The sequence below is a fragment of the Manacus candei genome, unplaced genomic scaffold (genome assembly GCF_025592945.1).
Source record: "Manacus candei isolate 608988 ecotype Guabito, Panama unplaced genomic scaffold, ASM2559294v1 h1tg000049l, whole genome shotgun sequence".
In the NCBI taxonomy this organism is placed as follows: Eukaryota; Metazoa; Chordata; class Aves; order Passeriformes; family Pipridae; genus Manacus; species Manacus candei.
The window spans coordinates 18878407-18904204 of NW_026138097.1; the positions used below are offsets into that span (position 1 = coordinate 18878407).

Below are 25798 nucleotides of genomic sequence, written 5' to 3' on the forward strand. Positions count from 1 at the left end.
AAGTTAAGAAAAATACTGTTTCATATTTCATTTTTATTCTTTTGGCAGCAACATCCGCCAGAATATTTTCCTACCGTTACTCATGTAACAGTAGGAAAAAAGTCCTGAAATTCACTATGCTAAATGTTGTTCAAAAAATATAGTAGCACTGGACTTTATATTTCACAAATTAAGAAAATACGCTATGTTTTTATTTCTGTGCTTTGTCAAAAGATCAGATGAACAGTTTAAAAATGTGCCCTCAGTTATACTTGCAATCATTTTCTTAGGTTGTTTTCCCAAAGTACCAGATTAATCTCACTATGAAGTACAGAAATATACATCTTGAGTCATTCCATTACCAATTAATTTAGTCCAGAAGGCAACACATTTTGTACACACACACACTTGATTCAAAATCAGTGTGCCTTGAAGCATTTACATATTTTGAGTTTCCGAGTCTAAAAACTAAACCAGAAGTAGAGTGAAAATTAATATAACTAAGAAATCTAAAGAGTTCAGCTTGAAAGCTACAAATTTAACTTTTCCGGAAAGGCACAACCAGATCCATAACTGTACTATGGCAGGAAATATATTGCCACCATCCACCTCGGACCCATGGGATGAGATAGAGTCTGAGCACCACTTACTCCTCAAAATCCAGTGCTACAAGTCCTGCCCCAAAGCTCACTCTTGTCTCTAGCACCATAGATGTAACACGGCTTAATTTTGCTCTCAATCCTTCTAGTCCTGAAGGCAGCTTTAATTCTTTTCCTTCCAGGCTCCATAGCTACACAATACCCTCTCTGTGCCCAGAGCTCCGAGTGCTTTAGGAATAATAACTCTTAGGATACAGCCCTCCGCCACAATGCTGGTGTGGTTTCAGTGCTATTAGAAGTGGTTACGTAGGGCAGCCATCCACCTGGGAATACCACAGCAGTACTCCCACATGCACTACATTACAGGCAGACAGGTTCCCAAGGACAGCTGGTGGCTTGAACCTCTTAGAAGGGCAGTGCTCCTGCTTTTTGGCACAGTATGTTTGCTGGTGCAGGGAATGAACACAGATGCGCTGCAAGTCCCAGGTGCACGAGCTCATTGTGTGTACACCAAATTGGATCGAGGTCATGTAATGGGATTTATATTGATCTTGCAACATCATTTCATCATGTAGAAAAATACAAAAAAATAGAGGCTATATTTTCCTGCCTTCTCTGTCTGCACTGTTAAGCTCTTTAAGGCAGTGATTTCCCTTAACTGCGTGGCTCTTGTGTCATCTAGTTAATAGCAGTCTCACTCTGATAATGACATTAGTCATCTCAGTCAGCTGCCATGGCAGAGGGGAATCACAGATATGAAGCCTGGCTGTGCTGTAGACATGCCTTGTTTTATTGATGTATCCACCTATTCTTGCCCCAAGGTGTCCAGGCAACATGCAGGGTGGATCCTTTCCCTCTATACCAAGATAAGGTAGCAGGACGCATTCTCCACAACAGCTTACTCAGCCTTAGGAAACACAGGAGATCTTCCATGCTTCTGCCACCTAACACTGAAGCAATGTAAGCAACAAGGCAATGATGAGATGGACTTAGTTGAGGCCAAGAGGTACCCATATTAACATTTTAAATATGTTCTATTTTCATTACACTTAGTTGTACACAATCATTATGATATGAATTCTTAGAACATGGTAACACAGGATCTTCAGCACTGGGAAGTATTAGATAATGTGACCGTACTTGTCCCTCAAATTGAAGAAATACCCTTGACATGACACTTCATCAGCCTCTCAGGAAATAATCTTGATGTCATTACTCAGCATTCATCGTTCATCCAGTCTTTCCTCAGGCAGAAGGAGCTTCAAAGTCAAATTATAGCAGGAATATTGTATGAGTAAGACTTCAGTAAGGAGTGCAAGATTTAGCCTGTTATTGTAATGGCACAAGTGCCTTTTCTGATTTACTTTTTTAAATCACACTTATTATTTCTGGAGTTCAGAAGCTAGTTCAGTGTGACTGGAGAGTCATTTACTACTTACACACTTGCGACATTGTTTTAGACCTAGGTCTAAAAGCTAGATATAACACTACAAAATTAAAAATCATAGGTATAGAGGACACAGCCAGAAATATTAGTGCCAGGAATGTATCTAAGAGTACTCTGTTACACTAATCAGAATGAGAAGGTAAAGCCGAAAGGGAAATGACATCCCCAAGGAAGTAGTGTATTTTAAATAAGAAGGAGGTTAAAAAGAGCCCAAGGGCTCTATGATGACATAATCAATGGTGAAAGAGTAAAAAGGATGGTTTTGCCTCATCCTTTGAAGATGGAATAAGAAAGAAATTGATATATGTGATTTAGCCCCCAGTTTTCCTGAGCACTTTCCACCATGGATGCTATGCTTGAATCCTGATGACGACACAGCTGTAAAGTTCCTTCAGAAATCATCAGCTCTCCCTTCACTTTGGCCAATTTCAGTTGTCTTCTGTGGCAAACTCCCTTTACCATGTCATTTTCCAAAGCCTGATTACATGACTTAATCTTTGCTACATCGTCTTTACACATTTGGAGTTGAGCTGAGGAGAACAGTTGTTACAGAACATGTCTAAAAATCAACCAAAGCATCCTCGATACACCAGGACACTTACCAAGATAAACTGCCAACCTGGTGATCTGAGGAAAATATTACCACGACCTTCCCTGGTACAGGGAGGACTGTGGATGTGCTTTTTTCCCTCTGCCCAGAACAGGCAACCTACTTACAGTAACAAAAAGGTTCACTGAACTGTTTTATTTAAAATTAAAAAAAAAAATAAAAAATAAAAAAAAAAAAAATTTAAAAAGTGACATTGAAATTATTAAGTCAAATTTGCACTGTGGTTACTTGGAGGTAGTTGGAAGAATGGGGTTTATTAATCTAGTGAAGTTTCCCAGACATTCTTTTTTGCCCTAAAGGAATTAAAGTACTGTGGGGAAGGATATGGCACTAATTTAGCAGGCGTCCCTAAATCCATACAGCAGGTTGGCTTTACAGAACTGGTTTGTAATCAGCTGCCTGTTGAGTCACTTCCTCCTCCACACTCCGTGAGCATCACACGTCACCAGAGCTTCATTACTGACCCACGGGCCAGTGACACTTGACCGCTCATGATTGTGTCGGGATGGATTAAACAAGATTGGGCCTGCTTAGTCTGGAGGAGAGAAGACTGAGAGGGGATCTCATTAATGCATATAAATATCTCCAAGGCAGGTGCCAAGAGGACGGTGCCAGGCTCTTTTCAGTGGTACGAGGAGTAATGGCCATAAACTAAAACACAAGAAATTCCGCCTCATCATGAGGAAGAACTTCTTTTCGCTGAGGGTGGCAGATCACTGGAACAGGCTGCCCAGGGAGGCTGCGGAGTGTCCTTCTCTGGCAACATTCCAAACCCACCCGGACGTGTTCCTGTGTCGCCTGCTTTAGGTGACGCTGCCTTAGGAGGGGGGTTGGACTGGATGATCTCCAGGAGTCCCTTCCAACCCTAGCGATTCCGTGACTAAGAGCGGCTCAGGGAACACCAGGGAACACCAGGGAACACCGAGGACTACGAGGGGCTGCGCGGGGCGCTGCCCGGCCCGGTTAGCGACTGGCTGGCGGCCGCGGGGCGTGCCCGGAAGCGGAAGGGGCGCGGTGGGGCGCGGGGTGCGGAAGGGCGGGCGGAGGCCGCGGTTTCGGTTCCCGTTCCCGGGCCGGGGGCGCTGCGACGGCTGCAGCCGCGGGCCTGCGCTCCCTGCTCCCGCCTCCGCCCCTCTGCCCCTCTGCCCCTCTGCCGCTCCACCATGGCGGGCAACACCGGCAACCTGCAGGTACAGCGGCGCCGGCCCTGTCTGGGGCAGGGCGGGCCGGGGGCGGCGGGCAGGGAGGAGCGCGGCCGGGGCTGTCCTGGGCCGGGGCTGTCCTGCGGGCGGAGCGGCGGCACAGGGAACGCGAACGCCGCCTGCCCGCCGGGCCGAGGACACCGTCGGGAGAGCCGCAGGCAGCCGCAGCCAGGGGCGTGTGGTGGGAAGTGGGCTCGGGGCTCGGCGCGGCTGAGCCCGCATGGTCACCACTCATCGGCACCGGGGTTGAGACCCCGGGAGGGGGTCCCTGACCCCTCCGGGAGGGGGTCCCTGCGAGCACCAGCCCTGCGGGACCCGATGCCTAATGCCCGTCTGGGAAGCGCTGTTGCCTCTTGTGGTCTGGACGCATAGTTTGGCTTGTGTTTCTTGCTGTAGGAAGCCCTTGCCTGCTCCGTTTTCTGCTTGTGTTAACCCTCAGTCGGGCCTGTGTAATCGGTGCTGCGGCGGGCCGGCAAAACAGATCCAGAAGTGACCTGTGTTCAGAACAGTCTCTTTTCAGCTGTTTGAACCGTGATCATTTCCGTATGCAGTGTTTACATAGGCAGTGTAATGTTTATACTGGCAAAGCAGAGGATATATTGCAGGGTCTAGAATAAGCAGAAGGGGGATGACACCTGTTAAGGCTGACATTCTTTCTGAGGGTGATATTCATCAAACTATCAAACTATGGCCTGATGAATGTGGTTTGTGCCTTAGGGATAGTTAAAGCTGGTCATCTATGCCCTAGTTCATAGAACTTTCTAATAATGATTTTCTGTTTGATAGCAGTGGTGTTCTTAGAATCATAGAATCACAGAATCAACCGGATTGGAAAAGACCTCCAAGATCATCAAGTCCAACCCTTGATCCAACACTGCTGTGGTTACTAGACCATGGCACGAAGTGCCACACCCAGTCTCATCTTAAAAATCTCAAGAGACAGTGAATCCACCACCTCCCTGGGCAGCCCATTCCAGTGTCTGATTACTGTCTCCATAAAAAATTTCTTCCTAATATCCAACCTAAACTTCCCCTGGCAGAGCTTAAGACCATGCCCTCTTGTCCTACTGCTGGTTGCCTGGGAGAAGGGACCGACACTCACCTGGCTACAACCTCCTTTCAGGTAGTTGTAGAGAGTGATGAGGTCTCCCCTGAGCCTCATCTTCTCCAGGCTAAACAACTCCAGCTCCCTCAGCCTCTCTTCACAGGACTTGTGCTTGAGTCCCTTCATCAGCTTTGTTGCTCTTCTCTGGACCTGCTCCAGCACCTCAATATCCTTCCTGAACTGAGGGGCCCAGAACTGGACACAGTACTCCAACTGTGGCCTCACTAGCACGAAGTGCAGGGGAAGAATCACTTCCCTGGTCCTGCTGGCCACACTGTTCCTGATACAAGCCAGGATGCCATGGGCCTTCTTGGCGACCTGGGCACACTGCTGGCTCATGTTCAGCTTCCTGTGCAGCTCATGTAAGGAAGTATTAGAGCTGAGAATCTAATAGCCAGGTAATCGTCTTTGGCTGTTTACAAAACCAGGCAATACATGATGTAGACTTTTTCAGAGGAGCAGGTCTGCAACATGCCCTGTTTTCTCACAGTTCTGTTTTAGCAGGTGATCTTTGCCATTTATTCTTTGGATTTAGTGCCATGTATATCGTTGTCTTTGTTGTACTGCATCCAGGAGTCATTGGGCTGTCCCATAGTAACTGAAGGCACTGAAGGGACTTATGAAGAAAGAAACTTCTGTTTGGGGTTAATTTTTGCTCTTTTGCTAGATTTGAATGGTGCTTAGAGGGGCCTAAGGGAGCCAGCACAAAATGAGCCCCAAGGACGGGACTGCCCATTCGTACCTGGGAAACTGCTTATCAGCTCCTGGCTTCTCCGGAAAGGAAAGAATAAATCCTGTTCCAGAGAAACAGATGCTTACAGTGTGTCCCAACACTTGCCACAACACAGCCATAGAGTCTACTTTATTGGTTCATTGGTTTTAAATACCTTTGATTTCAGGCAGATCTGTTGAGATGATGTTTGCTTCCAAGACAGCAATGCAAAGCAATAGAATGAGAGATTTTGTTGTTTCTCTCATGTCAGTTTATTTTGCCTGAAACACAGCAGAGTGTCTGGATAGTGGCAAGAGTATCTGTACTGAAATGTCTAGTGGAAAATCCTTGCTGCAGTTGAAGCTCTCCACCTTGATCTCTGACATTAGTCATCCTAAGCATACTAACAATGCTTAGCAAAGCAATTGAATGTGAAAAAATAGGTGAGGGGCTAGAGAAGATTTATTTGGAGTTTGTTATCTCCAGCTAACCAACCACTTTTTTTTAACTCACATGAAGGAGTGGTTAAAACAGAGAGTTTTAATTGTCCTGAAGTGGTATTGGCATTCCAAGGAGGAAAGTGTAATAAAAAGTAATAAGCACTTAAGAGCAATGAAATAGCGGTGATAGCAATAAATCCACTGGCCAGTGTGTGCAATATGGTAGCTTAAATCACAGATCTATTTGAACAAATAAATTAAAAATCTGTTCATAACTGCTCACAGAACGCTTCTGATGCTTGAGATTTGGATATGTTCTCTATGCTTTTTTGTACGCTAGTAAATTGCTGTTCATAAAAGGATGAAAATACACCACGTAAGACTTGTAATGGGTTGCCTTCAACTTTTGGGGGTAAATGTTGAGAAGCAGGAAAACTCGCCATCAAAAAACAGGGTAACAGCTTAAAGCGTCTCCGATGGTGCAAACTGCTTTTGCACAGCACTTAATTACTTGTTTGTGTTACAGAAAGCAATAGACCTTGCTAGCAGGGCAGCACAAGAAGATAAAGCAGGAAACTATGAGGAAGCCTTCCGCTTGTACCAACATGCTGTGCAGTATTTTCTCCACGTTGTAAAATGTAAGTGTAACGTCTTGGATGATTAAGTGAACTTTAGTAGTCAGATTGCACAAGAGTAACGTCGTATGTTAACATCAGTATTTAAATTTTTACTCTCGTCAACAGTTGATACTTGCGAATTGTAGTTTGGCTGACATTGTATATTTTTCAGCTTTTGCCTTTCCTGTGTTGTGTGCTTGCTCCATTCTTGAAAGAAATTGGATTATTTTTTACTTGTGTTTTGTTTTAGGGTTTTTTTTAAGACAAGAGGCAGCTATTTGCTGTCTCTCTTCTGGACTTTGGTAGCAGTGTTTCAAGCTGACCACTGCACAAGGAAATGTGACAATAAGTGCAGGGATCCCTACATTTCTGTTGTACTGAAGTCCATGTTACCACGAAGTCTTTGCTGTATCTACAGAGTGGTTTTTGCTCCTTTTAACTCATGCAACTTGCCTTTCTACAGTCCCTCTGCTGGCATTTTTTGCTCCTTAATGTCATGGTCTTGCTGTTCATCTTGGCCAAGAAAATGTATAAGATGGATTTGTATGTTATAACTTTTCTTCAGGTTTCCATATTCTCATTATTTTATGCCTTTTCACACTTCTGTGTAACATTTTGTGCCGTGTCCAGTGCTTGTATGCAAGGAGTGGGCCTTCTTAATGTAGGTACAGCCCTAATCTAAGTGGATTAGTGTTGCTTGCCTGACGTAAGTGCACTTAAAGATCTCCATGATTGGGAAAAAACCACTATTTTCTTTATAGCTTCTTTATAGTCCTTTATTATTATGATAATTTGTGTTTATCACTTCTTATCCATTTATGTCCTATAGACTTTCTCAGAATATCACTTTCTTTTAACAATACTGATATACTTTTGGAAACTTAACACATAAACTTGATGTTAAATGTTGATTGCTGATTTGAAATACTGTAATAGTGACTACGAGAACAGTGTGGCTGTTTAAACACACCTAATTCTTTCAGATATTTTATGTAATTTTTTTCTTTATCTTTTAAAATTAGCAGGCAGTGGAAAAATCAAGTATGCTTCTCAATAAAAATTGCTTAGCACAAGCAGCATCTTGATGAGCTATTTTAGAAAATCAGTTATTAAGGCAGTGTCTAGCAGCTTGAAGGGCTGACACAAAAGCTTCCAGTGCCGTTATCCTTAATCCTTTACAGTCAAATTTTAAGCCAAGGCAACGTTCAGGTGTATATTTGATTTCTGTTATGTGATACATCCTTCCTGTCACTTCTTTCCATGGCATAGTGGAAAAATAAGTAGTTGAGGTATTTGGTTATGTGGTGAGCCCTCAGAGGGCTATATTGATAAGATATAAAGATGACAGAGATTTTGTCTTGTTTTCTGGTGATGCACATGTGTTTTGCTGTTAACTAAGAATTGTTTCTCTTCAAACTTTTAGATGAAGCACAGGGTGATAAAGCAAAACACAGCATTAGAATGAAATGTACAGAATACTTGGACAGAGCAGAAAAGCTGAAAGAATATCTGAAAAAGAGAGAAAAAACTGCACCAAAACCAGTTAAAGAGTCTGGTCCTACTGATGCAAAAGGGTATGTTTTTGGAGAAGGTAAAGCAAAATACTTCCTGAACTCAGCTTATTCTGAAATTCAACTATTGAAAGATCATTTTGAGTAGTGTTTTTGAAATACTTCAGGTGATGACTGTGCTGAAATATAGTGGGCTAATAAAAATACCATGAATTACCATCACAGGCATTTCTGTGCTTGTTTACTAAAATGTGTGACCATTTGCATAGGAAATTCACTGAAGAATGAAAGCTGAATCCAATGATTATTGCATTTAATGGCAATGAGCCCAATGACCTTTAAAGTTTTTCTGCATTTAAATACTTACTAACTAGAAAATAAATTTAGACTGGTGATTACTGGACTTACTGAGTTTGATCTTTCTCACACTTGATAAGAGGTGAAAAGTTCTATATGGGGTAAAGTTCTGTAAGATGGACTGAATCACTCTAATGTCTTGCTGCTGCCTGGTCTCTCTGCTAGTTTCCTTTTATGAGATTTGTTTCTCACTTTGCATATCAGAGAGTTGAACAAGCAGAGTCACCCAAACAAGCCCAGCCTCTTTTGCTCTTGCTATTGCTGTTATAGGAGAGAGGAAAATTTCAGGATGATAGCTTCTGGTGGGGCTGCCCTTTTAGCAGTCCTGAACAGCTAAAGTTACTTAGTTGTCTCTTAAAATGTCACTCTTTCATCTCATCAGTTTCATTTTTTGAGCTGTACTGTGTCCTACTGTTTTATTTTTAGAAGGAATTGGTAATACCACAGAGGCTATGTGTATTTTCATGACCTGCACTCCACTTGTTCACTATCTCTTTTTTCCTTCTTTAATTTCCACTATCCTTTGTTCTGATGAGAGTGTAGGATTTCATAGTACTAGGTGTTATTGGCCAAGTCGTGTTGCAAGTCCAGATTGTCACTTTTGCCCAATGTCTACAAATAAACCTTTTTATTGCTTCTGTGTTGCTGAATATGAGGGTTTTGTTTCCTGAGGGCTGGCTCAAAGCATGTAGAAGTGTGTTAAGAGTGCTCAGACCCGTAAGAGGAAGTTGAAAAGACAAGGAGGGTGAATTAGAAAGAAATTGTGGAAAAAGTTTAGGAAAGTGAACAAAAGCAGGAGTACAATCATGTAAACTTGTACAGGTCTAGAAGCATCTCAACATTTATTTCATTCCTTCCTCAGCCTGATGTTTTTTCTGCTTTTTGCATTGTGACTTTTACCCTAAGACAGCAGTCTCTCTTACTGTATTTCAAATTTTTTTTCCTTGTTTCCATATCAGGAATGACAGTGATGGGGAAGGGGAATCAGAGGATCCTGAAAAAAAGAAGCTACAGAATCAACTTCAAGGTAATTTGAAGCATCCTTTTCTTTAAATAGGAGTGACTTCAGTCAAGCAAGTTCCTACATTTTTGCCATCTAAATGCTATGGGTAAACTTTAATGTCTGTAAGTGGCTCAACCAGTATGCTCAACACGTTCAAAAGCATAGTCTTTCTGGAAGTATGGGCTTGTGTGCCATGAATTTATACAGTGACTATATTGAAATGTATCTCCTGTACCCTGTGCTTCGTGTTAAAATTGTACCATCTTTCCGGACAGCATTTTCCGACAGGAGAAGTTGCAAAATCCCAGATAGCTATAGGCTAAACTGAATCAGTATTTTTTTACTCTTAAGTGAATTAAAGTATTGCCTAGGGCTAAAGTAATGAACATCATGCAAACACTTAGTGTAAGCAGGACTGTTTTCACAAAAAAAAAGCTTGTGCTCAAGTTTAGGAGTAAAGAACATGGATTACTTCCCATTTATAGCAATGGGCAGCATTTTCTCATATGCAGTGCTGATGCTCTCACAGCTAAGTAGCATCATAGTTTGGAGTTTTGAGCTCTAATTCAGAATACAGTTAGTGATGCAATGTATGGCAGCCACCAGTAGTTTTGTGCGCAGTAAAAAGGAGGATTTTTTCATATTTATTACCCTTTAATGGTGAAGAATTGTTCAGAGCTCCCCTGACAGAAGGTGCTTATGGATCTGACAAAAACCTCATTGTTCTCCTGCTTTTCAGAAACTGTCCCATGCTGCTTCTACTTCGCTGCACACTTATTTAATGTTATGCACAGTTATATGGGACAGTTTCCTATTTTTTTTAAAAATGACAGAAAATTGCTGAGCACTGGACTCTTATCCTGTTTCTCACTATAAAGACTTTGTTTCTTCCTACATGAATCTGACCTTCAGGTCCTATTTCAAGAATAGTTTCCTGCACCCAGAACTTCCTTGATACTTTCTATAAAATGACAACCACCTTGCTTGTACATTTGATTGCTTGAAAGTCTGAGGTACCTTTAAACTTAACACAGGTGTTACTCAGATAACAAGATACAAGCTCTGCGTTGTCTTCAGACTACTCATTTTCATTTTACTTCCTATAACAGCCACAGAAATTTCATGTACTTAATTTTGCTTCCTTGTTACTCCTAGCCGAGTTTGCCTTATGGAACTTTCCCATATTTGTGACTATTTAGATTTTAATTATAGTAGTAACTTATGGTGGAAGAAGTGACCAGGTGACACTCAGACTAGATAATAGTTGGGGGTCTATTGTCATTACTCTTGTTTAGAATTTTAAAGGCCTTTTGCACTCTATTGCTTAATCTTCCAGCTGTTCATTTACACCTACAAAATTAGGAAGCCTACTGTTCCAGCTCCATTTCTGTCGTGGTACAGGGGATCTCTTACAGTGCAGTGATTTCAGTTGCCATGGTATGTCTGGTCTAGATCACTGATATTTTTACTTTGAAATAATCTCTTGTTCCAGTCGGAACTGTTACTTGTTCTGCTAATTGTTTTAATGATGGAGCCCATAGTTTTGTTTAAGAAAAACTGAGATGTAATCAACCTAGCAAAAGAATTGAATGCATTGAAGGTGGGTGGTTGAATTAATTCCAGTATATAGATTGCAAGTTAAGACAGTTCACAATTAACTTTCTCTAACATTTTTAGCATTTTAAATGATATGTTGTTGGTTTTGGACTCTAAATTCCAAACTGTTAATAGTTGCAGTTGTTAACAGAAATTTTTCATGTCAATCTTATAGAGAAGGAATGCAACAAAGGAAAAACTCTCCTTTATTTGCTTTGTTCATTAGCCAGTGAGTAACAGTAAATTTTCAGTCCCATAAGAATAAAAAAGCCTTAAATTACTTCACAGAGCTCTGAATGCATGAGATGAAAATGCTGAGAAAATACCTGGTGAAAGCCAATTGTGAAATTACAGAAAACCCCTTGTAGAGAATTAGGGCAACCAAAACTTTTATTGTGTTTGAATACTTAGATAAGCATTGGATTGTTTGGCATTTGTTCATGTGAAAATTTCTCTTATCTTTTGGGTTTGCCTTGGCTAGGATTACAGGATCTAATATTCAATTACTATCTGAGTTCCAAGTTTTTCCATCCAGAAGTAGTAGAAACAAAATAATTCTTAGCATGTCAGACTAACCAATCTGAAGTCTGAAGAGAAGGCTAAATTACGGCTCAGTTGGCTGAACTCACTGATTGAAGAAGATGAGACTTGGTGATAAACTTTGAGAGAACGTGGCTTGACTAAGAAGATACTTCTGCAGCTAAGCAGGCTCCATATAACCTTTCTGACACTTTCAGCCCTAGCTCTCAAACTTCATTACCATTAGGTAGTCCAATTGTTTGCTGCACATCTGGAGATACCAAACAAGTTACTTCATCTGCTGGAGAATCTTACACATCCTGAGCTAGTGGAGCTACATTGTTTAAAATGAAATTTCAGATTTTTTGGGAAGTGCAATTGTGGTTTAGTGAGGAGATAGTTTCTGCAGGACTTCTGCTAACTCACAAGTATTCCGGTTATCCATGGTTTATTTTGGTAAAACAACGTGACAGATTTCTGTAGAAATAACATCCATTTGCCTACTGGAATTCGATGTTTATATCTACTTAGAAATGCCTTGGTTTTATTCAGTATTGACGTGGGCATATATTTTTTATATTATTCTTTTTTGCCAAATGGAATTTGCTGTAGTTGTGAAAAGATATGTGCATCACTAACTTATACAATCCTTTCTTATAGGAGCAATTGTTATGGAGCGACCAAATGTCAAATGGAGTGATGTTGCTGGCCTCGAAGGTGCCAAAGAAGCACTTAAAGAAGCAGTCATCTTGCCCATTAAATTTCCACACCTGTTTACAGGTCAGAATTATACTTATTTACTATTGGCCAATCAGGACTGACACTGGGGCCTGTGAAGTGTGTTATGCCAATGTGTCAGAGACTCAAGCTGAGCTCTTATCAAAGAGATTGTGATCCATCTGACTGAAGTTTCATGGGTAGATGTGGAAAACCTCAGAGTACATGAGAAGGGCATAATCAGAAAATAGGTTCAGTCTTTCTACAGTATTTTGAAGACTGCTGGTTTCTCTTTTGCAGGCAAAAGAACACCCTGGAGAGGGATTCTCTTATTTGGACCACCAGGAACAGGAAAGTCTTATTTAGCAAAAGCTGTGGCGACAGAAGCAAACAACTCTACCTTCTTCTCAGTATCTTCCTCTGACCTAGTCTCAAAGTGGTTAGGTGAAAGTGAAAAGTAAGTTGGAGTTGCCAGAGGTCCAGGAAAACATTTTCAACAAGAAATTAATATAGAGCTAGATGAGTTGCTGTAAAGAACTTGAATTTGAGGGAACAGTCTTGTCTTTTTAAAAACAAACTTGAGGTGTTTCTATGTTTCCTGCTGCAGTGCCATGTAATGGTATCATCATGTTCTGCATTTTGAGAAACTGCATCTAGATCTTTCTTCAGGGCTCAAGATAGTTTTAAAACTAGCTCAGGAAGGTTTATGGAGCACCATGGAGCTCATTCCCATTCTGAATTCAGCTGTGATTGCACACTCTATCAGTCTGAAGTGCTGGCTTACTTTGCTTCTTGGCATCTCCCCACTCATCTGTCCCAGCAACTGTGTGGCATTCCTTTGTCCATATGAAGGTGGTTTTTTTCTTCATTCTGATTTCAAACAAAATCTGAAAGACATAAGAGACTTGCAGAAATAAGTTGAAGGAGAAGAGCAGCCATGAAAGGAAATTTCAGGGGTCCCTATGCTAACTCTTTGTTTGTTACTATGTCATATGTAAATAAGACCAGGAAACCTGAAGTGATGTGTTGGCTGCAGTCTAGAAGTGCAGAATTTGTCCATCTAGGCTTCCAAAATCTTCCCTGATAAATCTTCTCTGAATTAATCAAAAGATCTGGGTTTATACAGAAAGTACCTTCATATAATGATGAGAATATTTGTCAAAACCATACTTCAATAGTTTGAAGTGCAAGACAACTCAGCAACACTATTTAAAGTTGATAGATTGAGGAAGAAAGGCCATAAAGTGTTTGAACTGAGGGGTTTTTTTTCCTCAAAAGCTGGAAACCTTAAGCTGCTTTTCCTCTGTTGCAAAAGAAATACAGAACTGGAGTTTACCTTGGCATTAGATTTTATTTGACTTCATTTGAGACTATTGCTTGAGATTTAATGCTGTAATGTGAAAATTCTTGCAGCATGTTCCTATTTGTTTTTCTTTTTAACTTAGTAAAATGTGTAAATGAAATATGGCTGGAAGTATTTTGGGTTCTATTTTTAGGGGGTTTTTTGGTTTGTTTTTTTTTTTTTGCAAACCAATGTTTCTTGTCATATAGTAATTATTTAGTAAAGCTGTATAAAGTAGAAGTACAAGTTATTTCTTACAAAATCCCTAGAATTAATTTGATTAAGTTAAATAAGAAAATACCATGTTCCTTTGAATCTGTCTAGAGTGGTGGTTTTGTATAGTCCAGGCTGTCATGTAGAAGTGTATACTGAAAAAGAGCTTTTTCTTGCAAAACCATGCCTGGAGCACTCTAAATTTTTTCATCTCTCTTTATGCTGGGCTATCTTTCTCAGTGCTAAGCCTTGGAGCTGGAAGAATGTTGTGTCTTTAAATAGCTTTATGTTAATACTTCTTTTTTCTTGCTTTCTCTGAAGGGAACTACTGTTGTGTGTTTTTACTGATGTAACTAATAAAATTATTAAGATAACTGAAGCTGTTTTCTTCTTTAAGATTAGTGAAAAACTTGTTCCAGCTCGCCAGAGAAAACAAACCTTCTATTATCTTCATTGATGAGATAGATTCCCTCTGCGGGTCAAGAAGTGAAAATGAAAGTGAGGCTGCTAGACGGATAAAAACAGAATTTCTAGTCCAGATGCAAGGTAAGTTTGGTTTTCAGAATCAGACAGAGGAATTAAGAGATGTATTTTAAGAACACTAAAATAACTGCAGTTCCACCTCATTACATTTTGATGACTTTTTAAAACAGTCTCTGCTTATCATCTAAACACTGAAATTATTTCTGTCCTGATATAGGGGTTGGTGTTGACAATGAAGGAATCTTGGTCTTAGGAGCGACAAACATACCCTGGGTTTTGGATTCTGCTATCAGGAGAAGGTATGATGTAATTTTTTTCATGGTGTGAAATTCATAACTGGTGTGAAGGTTCAGTCAGAGACTATTTGAGGTGGTAATCCAGCTCATGTTTGCAGCCATGGCTAATGTTCTGCAACTCAGTTCCATGAGACAGACCGAGCCAAACTAATAGCCTCTTGCCCCTTTAGAGAGGTAGGTTGTTCACTCTTATATCAGCCTTGTAGTTTATTTGATTTCTTGGTTAGATGATTATGCTTGAAGAAATGGAGGAGTTTTCTGCTTCCTTGTTGGTTTTCTGGTGGGCTTGGGGAACAAGTTAGAAAATGCACACCTCAGAAGGGCAAGAGAGGGCAGAGCTTTCCTTTTCAGCTGTTAATGAACTGCTGAGTAGCTTGAATTCTTTCATGGAAATGTAACCTTACACAGAAACACCATGGTATTCTATTGGTCAGGTATAACTTGTGATTTTCAGTGCATGTTTTAATTGCTGTTTTGTAGATAAAGAGCTTCCAAATCTGTATCTAATTATTTGGATCTTTCTTTGAGCTGCAGAGCAAGCAGAGGACAAACACAGCTATATGACATATATGATTATGTTGAGATGAGGGCACAGCTTGCTTAATGGTCATTTTTGTAGGCTAAAGAAACATTGCTTTTTTATGACTGATGCTGACTTTTATTTATATACTTCATTCAAACTGTCCATACGTAGATTTGAGGTTGGATCACGTGACCTGCAGAGGTCGCTTCTAACCTGTATGAGTATAGTGTTGTGTGAGACAGATTTAGAGGTGAACATATTGCTTAAAATTTCTAGTCACTCCTGAAATTCCAGTTGTGTGGTCCATGGTACAAGACAGACATGGACCTGATAGAATGGGTCCAGAAGGGAGCTGTGAAAATGATGAGAACACCTCTCCTATGAAGGCAGACTTAAAGAGTTTGGGCTGTTCAACCTGGAAAAGAGAAGGTTCTCTCTGGAGAGACCTTATTGTGGCCTTTCAGTGTGTAAAGGGAGATTATTAGAAAGACAGAGAGATGTTTGTTGTTTTTCTTCCAAGGCCTGTAGTGCCAGGGTAAGGGGCAATGGTTAAAACTGAAAGAGGGTAAGTTTAGATTGGACATAAAGAAGAAATTTTTTACTATAAGGGTGATGAAACACTGGCACAGGTCGCCCTGAGAAGTTGTGGATGTCCCATCATTGGAGTGTTCAAGGCCAGGATGGGGCTGGATAGGGCTTTGAGCAACCTGATGTCGTGGAAGGTGTCCCTGCCCATGGCAGGAGGGTTGGACTAGATGAACTTTAAAGGTCTCTTTCAACTCAAACCATTCTCTCATTCTGTGCCCACAAGACTTAAAGGGATTTGTACAACAGTGACTGTAATTATAGTATTTTTCCATGGATTTAGGCCACTCTGTCATGTATATCGGGTTAATTATGTTCTATAGAATTTGGAGTCACTCTTGTTTTGTTGATGGGAGGTAATTCCCACTCTGAGAACAGATGCTGCTTCAAAGGAAGAACTGCAGTTACCAACACTTTCTACTGACGACTCTGTTGAGAATGTGACTTCAAATTTGCTTCCAGCTATGAGGTTTGCTTTAATTTAGTTGGAGAGTGTAGAAAATTGTTTCATCAGGTTGTTATCAGGTAGTTCTTTCTTTGAGTGTGAAAACTGTGCAAATATACTTCAACACTTAGGCTTCTTCATCTCAGTTTTTTCTTTTATGACTCAAACTCTGCTGGAGAGTATCTGGGAAAACTTCAGTCTGAAGAGAAGATTTTTGTAATGAAACAGAAGCAGTTATATTCTGGATGTTAGCTTACGCTAACTGAAGTATTATTTATGAGAACAGGTTTTGAATATTTGCCTTAGATTTTTTTGAAAGGTTTATCATACTGAAACTGCTTCTTTCTAATATTGTTAGGAGCAAAGTATACGCTTATTTGCATAGGCTTCTTTTCACTGTGCACCTGCATGAGCTAGTATCTGAGGAACACTTTGTTTTTACTTTTTTAAACCAGGTTTGAGAAGCGTATTTATATTCCTTTACCTGAAGACCAAGCCAGGGCTGCAATGTTCAAACTCCACCTTGGGTCAACTCCAAATCTCCTAACAGAATCAGATTATCGAGAGCTTGGAAAGAAAACTGAAGGCTATTCTGGTGCAGATATAAGCATCATTGTACGTGATGCACTCATGCAGCCTGTTAGAAAAGTGCAATCAGCTACTCACTTTAAAAAAGTAAGTAGGAATCAAAAATCTCTCGCATTTCCTCTAGTCCTGCTATAAGTCTGGTGGATCTGGTTTCTGAATATTCGTGCTATGACTCTTAATGTCTCTAGAGAATGTTAAAAGCATTCAGTTTGCAGTTTGACTTAAATGGGAATATTACAGAGGTGCTCTTTTTCTGTCTCAAGTGTTTCTTAACATGGTGGGGAAAAAAAAGTATTCCCTCATACATAGGAGAACACGTGGATTATACTTAAGCACATTCTGTTTATTTGGCATATTTTTCAAACCAAAAAATTAAGGTTCTTGTAAAGTTCTGGTAAAAACATTGAATCAGTGTTACTTGTGACCGTAGTAAAGGGGCAAGACAACTGAGCAAGGTCTGTGTTTCATTGTTTGGGCAGCGTGCAGCACCCTATGGACACTATGCTGTAATGTGGAAACTAATTTATGATTAGTTAGTTTCATAACAAGAGCCTATTCAAACTGTATTGCTTGGCTTATCTTGCAGTTACCTCTACCTGCTGTGTACTGACTTAAGAAACATTTCTTCATGATATTCGGATCTCAGAAACTTTATCTGACAAAGAACCAGTTGGCATTCTTTACCACCAATCTAAATCAATTAGATCTGGGAATGTCTTTTCCCCTGAGAATTTGCACATATGGGTCCTGCTCAAACTTAATTGTTCTCTGTAAACAATTGAACTCTTAAAAACAGTGTGATTATAAACAGAGGTTAAAATACATGAAATACGTATATTGGTTAAATAAAATTATATTTTTCATTTGTAATATTTCTTAGAGTAGACCCAGACTACAAGTATTTTTTGTTTACATTTTCAGTGCAAACTTTGATTTTTACAGAAATTCACATATCTTAGGTGAAGGTGGGTCAGGGTATTCTGCAGAGGTGTTTGCTGCTGTAAAGGGAAGCTTTAATTTGCCACTCCTTAAAAGAGCAGGTGTGGTAGGAAAAATTTTAGATCCTAAGCTATCAAGATATGTACCATGTAACTTGTGTTGGCAGCAGTTCTTTGTCATCTCAGTTACAATTACAGGTTTTTTACCAGTAAATCAGGATTAAGGGCCCTGAACTGAACAGCTACACTTATTTTGAAGATACTCTTTTTCTTTCAATGTAGTTTCTTCCAATGAGTACATTCAGCTTAAGATTCAAAGAGAATGACACACTTAAGTCCAATGTGGTCCAGAATGTGAGAGGACAATAAGTGTATCTTCTGAGGACACCTCACAGTAACACTGTGGTGTAAGCTGTATTTGTTGTTAAATAAACAGCTATTTTGATATATCAAGAATTTTCTAGATGCTTTCTTCCCTTAAGCAGTGATGTCTGAAGTATTTATCTATTGTTGACTTTAACTGACAGTGACATTTTTGGCTAAAGGGCTGTTACCTTTTAGCATTTTGTTCAAATTTGGAACAATCTGAGGCATGTTTCAGATTGCCATGGAGCAATTAAATAACCTCAGTTGTCACAGTTTGCAGAGCAACCCAAAAGGAATTCTTGTATCTTACCTTTTTATTCTCAAAAAAAAAAGGAAGGAAAAATCCAACAACTGCAGTACTTTGAGGGCTCTGACATAAGCCAAGTTGATTCCACTTGTGTTAATACTTTAATTGGATGTGATTTCCTATTTTTATAAGCAAAATCTTAATGTTATTATTTGCATCGTAACAGATGACTTGCTTCAGTTCAACAGTGCTTTCCTCAATTGTTAGTAATCATTCCTTGCTCTGTGTTATAATTCAAGTTTGTCAGAGTGCATTTTGAATATTGCAATCTGCTCTCCAGGGTCGTGCTCTAAATGCACTTCGGAATAGCAAATCCAGTTCTCTCTGTCAAAAATAGCAAGTTAGCGTGTTGTCCTTCAATCTTTGCATATGCTTTGCATTCCTGTGGATGTGTGGGGCTTCAGGGAACAATGACGTAAAGCAAAATCGTGGGTAACAGATAGTGTGTTGCAGAAAGGGAACAGATGCCTGGTGCATCTTTTTTGACTCTGTCAACGTGTCTGGGGGGAAAAAGGGTGTGTTGTGTTGTCCCGCTAGGTGGCGCTGTTCTCTATGGAGCGCTACTCGCGTGGTGCTGGAAAAGGTGCTGTGGGAGCTTTGGAATGCTTTGGAAAGCTCCCTCCGGCTTCCTGACTTGAGGGACTCTCAGGGAGAATTACTGAGAAAGCTTTAGAAAGCTGTTAACCAGTGATGAACGAACTCCCAAAGTGACCAGGAAGTGTGGTCTTCACCAATTACATTTCCTGGCATATTGGTTTTCCGCAGAAATCCTTGGTGTTCAGAGGAGGTGGCTTTTTGGATTTGTCCTGATGTGAATTTAGGTATCTACAGCTTCGTGTTTTCAAGGTGAATGATAGCCATACTCTTACAAAATTTTTCTTTCACAGGACATATCTTCCCAATGGGTAGGCCATCTGCATAAAATCAAGAAATGTTTTTGCTCTAGGGTGCTGTTCAGCTGGTTTTTGTGTTTAAAATTATAACTCCTATAAACTGAGTGTTTTCTTATTTTTAGGTAAAGGGACCATCAGTGTCTACTCCAAACACAATGGTAGATTTGTTCACCCCTTGCTCTCCAGGTGATCCTGAAGCCATAGAAATGACATGGATGGAGGTCCCAGGGGATAAATTACTGGAGCCTCAAGTTTCCATGGTAGGTATTCCTTATAGCTTTTCTTTCTTGCTTTGCAGAACCCTGAAAAGTCTTTAAGGTGAAGAGTTTTTCAAGAGAATTGGATGAATTGTTTGTTTTCAGAAACGCTGCACATACCAGATAACCAGATATTTGAATTCTCAATATGCAGCACTACAGTATGGCATGCTTACAGAAAAGCCAGCTCTCTATCCCTGAGAAGCAATTCTTTTTGTTCTTGTCTGCTGGCATGCAACTGCTGTTCTTTCATCCATGGGCAGCATCTGGCTCTTCCACAGTTCTTTCACTTGGCTTTTATTCATTTAAAACCTTTGGGGTCCCTGTACCATGATATGCTTTCTTCCCATCACTCTGTGGCATTAATACTGGGAAATGGAAAATTACATTCAGTGTAAATTGGGGCATGATGTGCCATAGGTAAATATTGCCCATGAAATAAATACAAGCATAAACAATAAAATGTAAGAAGATTTTGGATGTAGTGGTAGTTTTGGTTAAACTTCATCACAGGTGATACAGCTCTTCCAGCTGTTTTCTTTGTGTATATTAAAATTTCTTTGTGTATATATAAATTCTTTGGCCTAGGGAATAAAATACATCATTTTAAGACAATTTTCAGTTTTAGTTCACTAAAAATTAATTGCTGGACACTTATTCTGCATTTTTCCCCAAGGGCAGCAAAAGCACATTCTGAATTTAAGTACAAAGTTCATGGGAAGCACTTAATAACAAATCCATGCTGCTGTCATTTTCTGTGTGCCAACAGTCCTGTAATGAATGAAAGAAATCTGTGTATTTCATGGGGATCACAAACCTCTCAAGCAGTAGGCACTGCTTTGTAAATATAACCGTCACTGTATTTCAGAAAAGAATTTTCTGTGCCTGTTTGCATACTGAGGAAGCACAAAAGGATGTATGCAGCTTCAGGCCTGCCCTAAAACTTCTACCTGTATGGTCTAAGTGGATTTTTAATCAGTCTTTCCTGGAATTAAACATAACAGCTCCTTGTGTGCTCCTAATGGTACCTGGGCTCTGATGCACTATAGTGTCCATAATCGGTTTTTGTCTTTATAGAGATCAGGCTTTAATTCTTTCTAAGCAGGGTACCTCTGATCTGATGAGAGAAATATCAAGTGTAGAAAATCATGATACTAACTTTTGGATTTAGCCATAATTTTATAGTAATATGCGGTGTTGGGCATCTACTTTTTTTCAGTTGCCTTTAACTAGGACTTGATTAATTTTCTTTCCCTTTTTTATTCACAGAGTGTTTTAACTGCTGCTTTCAACTTCATAGATCTGTGATTTTTCTAAACTCTATTTTCTAGCATCTAATTATTTATCTAGGAAATTTACTAAATTGAAGAGACAGAAATTACCAGTCATGAGCAGTAAAACTTTGCTGGAGATGAATCGCAGTCTGTTGTTCTATCTTGCTGGACTGTGAAGAGTACATGGGGACATCTGATTCTTTTCCACTCTAATCTGCTGTAAACAAGGGTTGAAAATAGTAGCTGACAAATAAAAAAAAGGAACTAAGTTCTTATCAGGAAAAACAGATGAATAAAACTTGAATGGATGAGTGCCTTAAACCTAAACCTGAGGTTGTGATTTTGTTATTGGAAAAGTCAGTAACTGTCGTCTGTCTTGACAGTGTTAAAATTCTGCCTCTGTGCAGAAGTGTTTAAGCTTACTTTGTTTTGTGTAAATAGGAGCTTTTTAATGTTTTTTTTTTAATGCGTATTCTTTTTTTCTCTGACAGGCTGATATGCTCAGGTCGCTAGCTAGCACAAAACCAACAGTTAATGAATTGGACCTGGAGAAGTTAAAGAAGTTTACAGAAGATTTTGGTCAGGAAGGCTAAACCAAAGATACACGTGGACCATTAGAACTTTTTTTTCTTTTAAAAGTATTCTTGTGTCTTTATTGATGGCACTTCAAATAAATGCCAATAAAATCACTCCTTTCTTACTTTGCAGAAGGAATAGAAGATACCTTTGCAAAGACCCTTAAGCTTTTGTATTGTATCGTTTTCCTCAGATGTCTATTAAATGTCTTCTATTGAAAAATAATACAGAAATACAATTTTAGGGTGAGACAGCAAAGTGATGTGGTAAAGTCTAATAAATACTAGAAAGCTTTAAATTAATAGTTCCATTTTAGGTAGTGTATTAGATCTGGATACAAATGAGTTTTAAACTCCCAGTAGGCTCAAAAAACCCTTTTTTGAGGGGTGGAAGAGAACATATTTGTCAGGTGTTTTCGGTATTAGTCAATCAGCATACATACTAATTGCTCTCATTTCATTTAGGAAAACGCAACAAAATTTGCTAATCAAGCATACTGCAAATGTGGGTTGGTATGAAAGTAGGAAGGAAAACACTTTGAGGATAAGACTGCGTGGGCCAATATTTTGCTTAAATACTGATGGACCTGGTATTTGGCTTTTTCTGCTATGCTGTGTTAAAATTTTGCCTTAAACAGCAAGCTTTTGTTTTTAACTCTTTACTGGCTGTTACACACTGTCACTATGCAATTTAACAGACGTTTGTTAAATGCAAGTAACTCAGAAGGTGTTTTGCTGGCTGTTGTTGGAATTGGTTTATTTGCTGTTTTGGTTCTTTTAAATCTGGATGAACTTTCTGCAGCAGTTTGACTAAAATTAGAAAAAAGCATTAGTAATACCCTGTAAGATCCCATGTCTTGAGGCTGGCAAGGTAAACGTAGTCTTTGGAGAATGTATGGGAGGTATTTTAGGAAATAGCATACTTTCACATATGAGGAGGTTATAACAGATGTTTTAGCCACAGACTTTCTGGTGATAAATTAACCCAGAACCCCACTGGTAACTGTAGCATATGGGTTACATCAATTTAGTGCTTAAACTTCGAGAGAAGGCTGGCAGTTTAGTACAGAAGTAGCACTTCCATTGCTCTTTTTCTGAAGAACTGCAAATGGAGATGTGCCTGAATGTAACTTACAACACTACAGCATCAGCATTGAGTTTGTGCCTTGTAAGTTTGCACTGGCTGTAGATATGAAACATCATTAGGATTATGTAGAATACTCTATCTTCCATTATCATTGTATAACTCTATCCTGCAAATGCTTTGTTTAACTTGCATTAAAAGAAATTTGCACATTTTAGGTGTGTATGTTCTATATACATATACACATATTTGATAATCTTTTGAAGAGGTTTGGTTTCTTTTCTGTACATATTTTGTGTACGTTATAAATCATAGGATGGGTGACATTTTCTGTACTTAAATGAAGTAAAATGTTAAAGTACAACATCAGCTATGTTCTTTGAGTATTTCTTCAATGTTATGTTCAAGTTTTTCCTGCTTTATTATTTTTTAGACTTGTTTCTGTGTTTAATAGCTAAACAAAATAGTTAAAAATTCTTTGATCTGCAAGGTGCTGAGCTTTTGTTTACTAACATGATGAAAAATTCTTTCCAAAATCCTTCAGTTACAGCTTTATCTTTGTCTAATATCAGAATATGTAAATGTGAATCAGTGGGCTGCAAATCTTTCTGTTGACCTTTGTGGGTACAGCAGGAGAGGGAGTGGGTGAGGGCAGGAATTCCAGTGGAGGGAGGTGCAGGTAGCTGTGATTAGTAAACTTAATCCTCGTTGCAACAAGATCACTTTTTTGTAGTTTTCTCTTGTGAACACTTTAGAAGTGAGCCACATACTGTCAGGTCTGTCACTCAGAGGTTTGAAACTACTATCTGGAGTACTCGTCTCTTGACCTTTTTTTAAAATGAGAGTCCTTACTGCAATCTTAAAATTCTCAGGAACATTCTCTCTTTTTTTTTTTCCTTTTTGTTGTAAGCTGATTTGTCCTATTGGTTTCTAGAAGCTTAACTGTATAATCTCTTATCTTTAATGTAAAAGAAAAGTATACTGTATGTTTTAAATTTACATCTTGCTGCTTGCTCATTTGTGGGATGACATCTGTAACAGGACCTTTAATGTTTGATGTTGAAAGTTGTTTTTAGAAATATATTCCAAATAAACTTTGCTGCTTGGAGTTGCAGCTAGAAGGACAATTTTTTGATTTGCCGTCTTTGTAAAATGACAATACTATATATCACAGAGCCTCTTAGCTAAGTAATCCCATAATAAGTAACCCCATAATAAGTAATCCCATAATAAGTAACCCCAAATTGGGGTAGGGGGGGACATGCAAAATCACTTTTTAGTTTTCACTGTTGAAAATTTTCTAAATGAAAGAATTTATGAAAGGTTATATTTGTCTGTAAATACTGGACAAATTAGTCGTATATTTTTAATAAGTATGATCTTTGGCTGGTATAATAAGTATGATCTTTAGCTTACAATTTTTTTCATAACTTCTGGTGTTACTGCTTACTGTGACCGCAGTATGAAGAAATGTCATTTTCCTTCCTGTGTGTAAAATAATTTTTCAATTAAATCACTTGTATGTGTGCTTTTTGTGTTCTGCATAGTTGGTTTCTTCACAATGACATTAAATTTTGTATTTCTTGGTATACTTCTTGATGCATATACTCATAGGGTTAGAAGAGCACAGCAAATTAACTCTTACATTGTTTCCTATGTTGCCTGACTGACCTCAAATTCCAGAGTCTTGTTTCCTCCCTATTTTTTTACCTTTTTCTTTTTGTCATTCTCTAGCATGACAAAAACTTACAAATCTATGAAGTTTTTCATAAATCTCCTAAAGTTTGGGGTTTTTTTTTTCAAAATCTGCTGGGCTTTGAATATACTTATATGCTTTTGTTTTAATTAGTGGAGCAGAACACGTATAGCTGAGGAATCTGCTTTTGTTCATGCTCCTGCCTGTCAGAGTTTGCTCTTTTTGTCAGCTGAAGCAAAGAAGCTGCTGAATGTTTTCCGCTCAAGTGTTTTAATCTACTGTTGTGTTTATTTATTCTTCTTAATAAGAATATTCCAATTTTTTGTTGTTGTTGTTTTTATTTCTGAGGATTATCTTGACCGGAAGCTTTTTAATAGTTCTGAATGTGTTGGAATATATGGGAACGTCTTCATTTCAATGTTTACTCTTTCCTTCCTCCAGAATGACAAACTTGTTTCATGATTGGCTTCCATACATGTTTTTGGTCTTAACCAGATTCATCCTAGTAATCATGGTTGACTTAAAGCCATTCCTGTAACTTACGTAAACTATTGCAAGAACTCAGTGGACTGTTTGTTTCCTACTGTGCTGCTGATAATTAATCCTTATCAAAACATAGTTCCTTTTAGTCTTGAGCAGGAATCTTTTGTTGTAGCTCTTACGGCATGGCTTCAGTGCTTACCCCTTCAGTTTTTCTTTAGCTTTTTATTAACGTTTTAATCTAGTGATTTTATTCCACAAATCCTCTGTCATCATAATTAGCTTCTTAAAAACTCTTTAATTGTTCGTTCATCCTCTGTCCTGGCATTTGGGTAGTGACAGCCCAGGTATTAGATAAGATTGTCCTGGTTTTATCTTTTGGTCCCTGTGACCTAATTACAATTCTCTCTCTCCCTCCCTAACTCTACATACACACACACACACACACACACGCCCTTCTGATGGTAGCTTTTTGACTAGGTCATTGTTTTGTGCCATTTTGTTTACTTACCGTTGCATCCTTTATCCTACCTAAGACACTCCCAACTTGATGAATGAACACTCAAGGATACTTCTTTTCTTCATCACATCAACTCCATGTTTATGAACGTTGGAGTCCATCTGTCCATACCACGTGTGCACTGTACCCGCCACATGTGCAATCTGCTAGTCTTTTGCAGAAATATGTGACATTTTTGGGCTCATTTATTTGAACTTCTCAATCATTAGTCATGAAAACACAGTACAGTGTCCTACGTGCATCATTGCAGGAGTTTAGTTCCCTTCTAAAATACGCTTTGGTTGTGTTTTGAGATATCTTTAGGAAATAAATCACTGACACCTGAGCATAGGCCTGATGTTGATAATGAAGCCAGGATTTTGTTTCCTGCTTGTTGACCTATTATCAGGCACTGTGACATGAATTGGCAAGACTTGCTTTTTCTTGCCCTCCCTCCTCCTCCTCTGCTGCTTCAACTCATTTAAATCCAAGCTATTCAAGGCAGGGACTTTGCTTTCAAACATGCTCAGTGTCACATGT

General features: G+C 39.2%; 1 protein-coding gene across 1 annotated transcript; it reads left to right on the forward strand.

Annotated features, from left to right (window-relative positions):
- The first annotated feature begins 3645 nt into the window (after positions 1–3645).
- VPS4B (vacuolar protein sorting 4 homolog B) lies at positions 3646–22952 on the forward strand. Its single transcript, XM_051799375.1, has 11 exons — positions 3646–3825; positions 6621–6732; positions 8135–8285; positions 9539–9606; positions 12358–12477; positions 12715–12871; positions 14367–14515; positions 14670–14751; positions 16757–16976; positions 19516–19653; positions 21416–22952. Exons 1-11 carry the CDS (start codon positions 3799–3801, stop codon positions 21515–21517), a joined length of 1326 nt encoding a protein of 441 aa, XP_051655335.1. The 5' UTR covers positions 3646–3798; the 3' UTR covers positions 21518–22952.
- Positions 22953–25798: the final 2846 nt, after the last annotated feature.

Coding starts and splice junctions, on each gene's coding strand:
- VPS4B (XM_051799375.1), top strand. CDS start 3,799: ATGGCGGGCAACACCGGCAACCTGCAG. Junction 8,286..9,538: donor GGTCCTACTGATGCAAAAGG/GTATGTTTTTGG, acceptor TTTCCATATCAG/GAATGACAGTGATGGGGAAG. Junction 12,872..14,366: donor TGGTTAGGTGAAAGTGAAAA/GTAAGTTGGAGT, acceptor TTCTTCTTTAAG/ATTAGTGAAAAACTTGTTCC.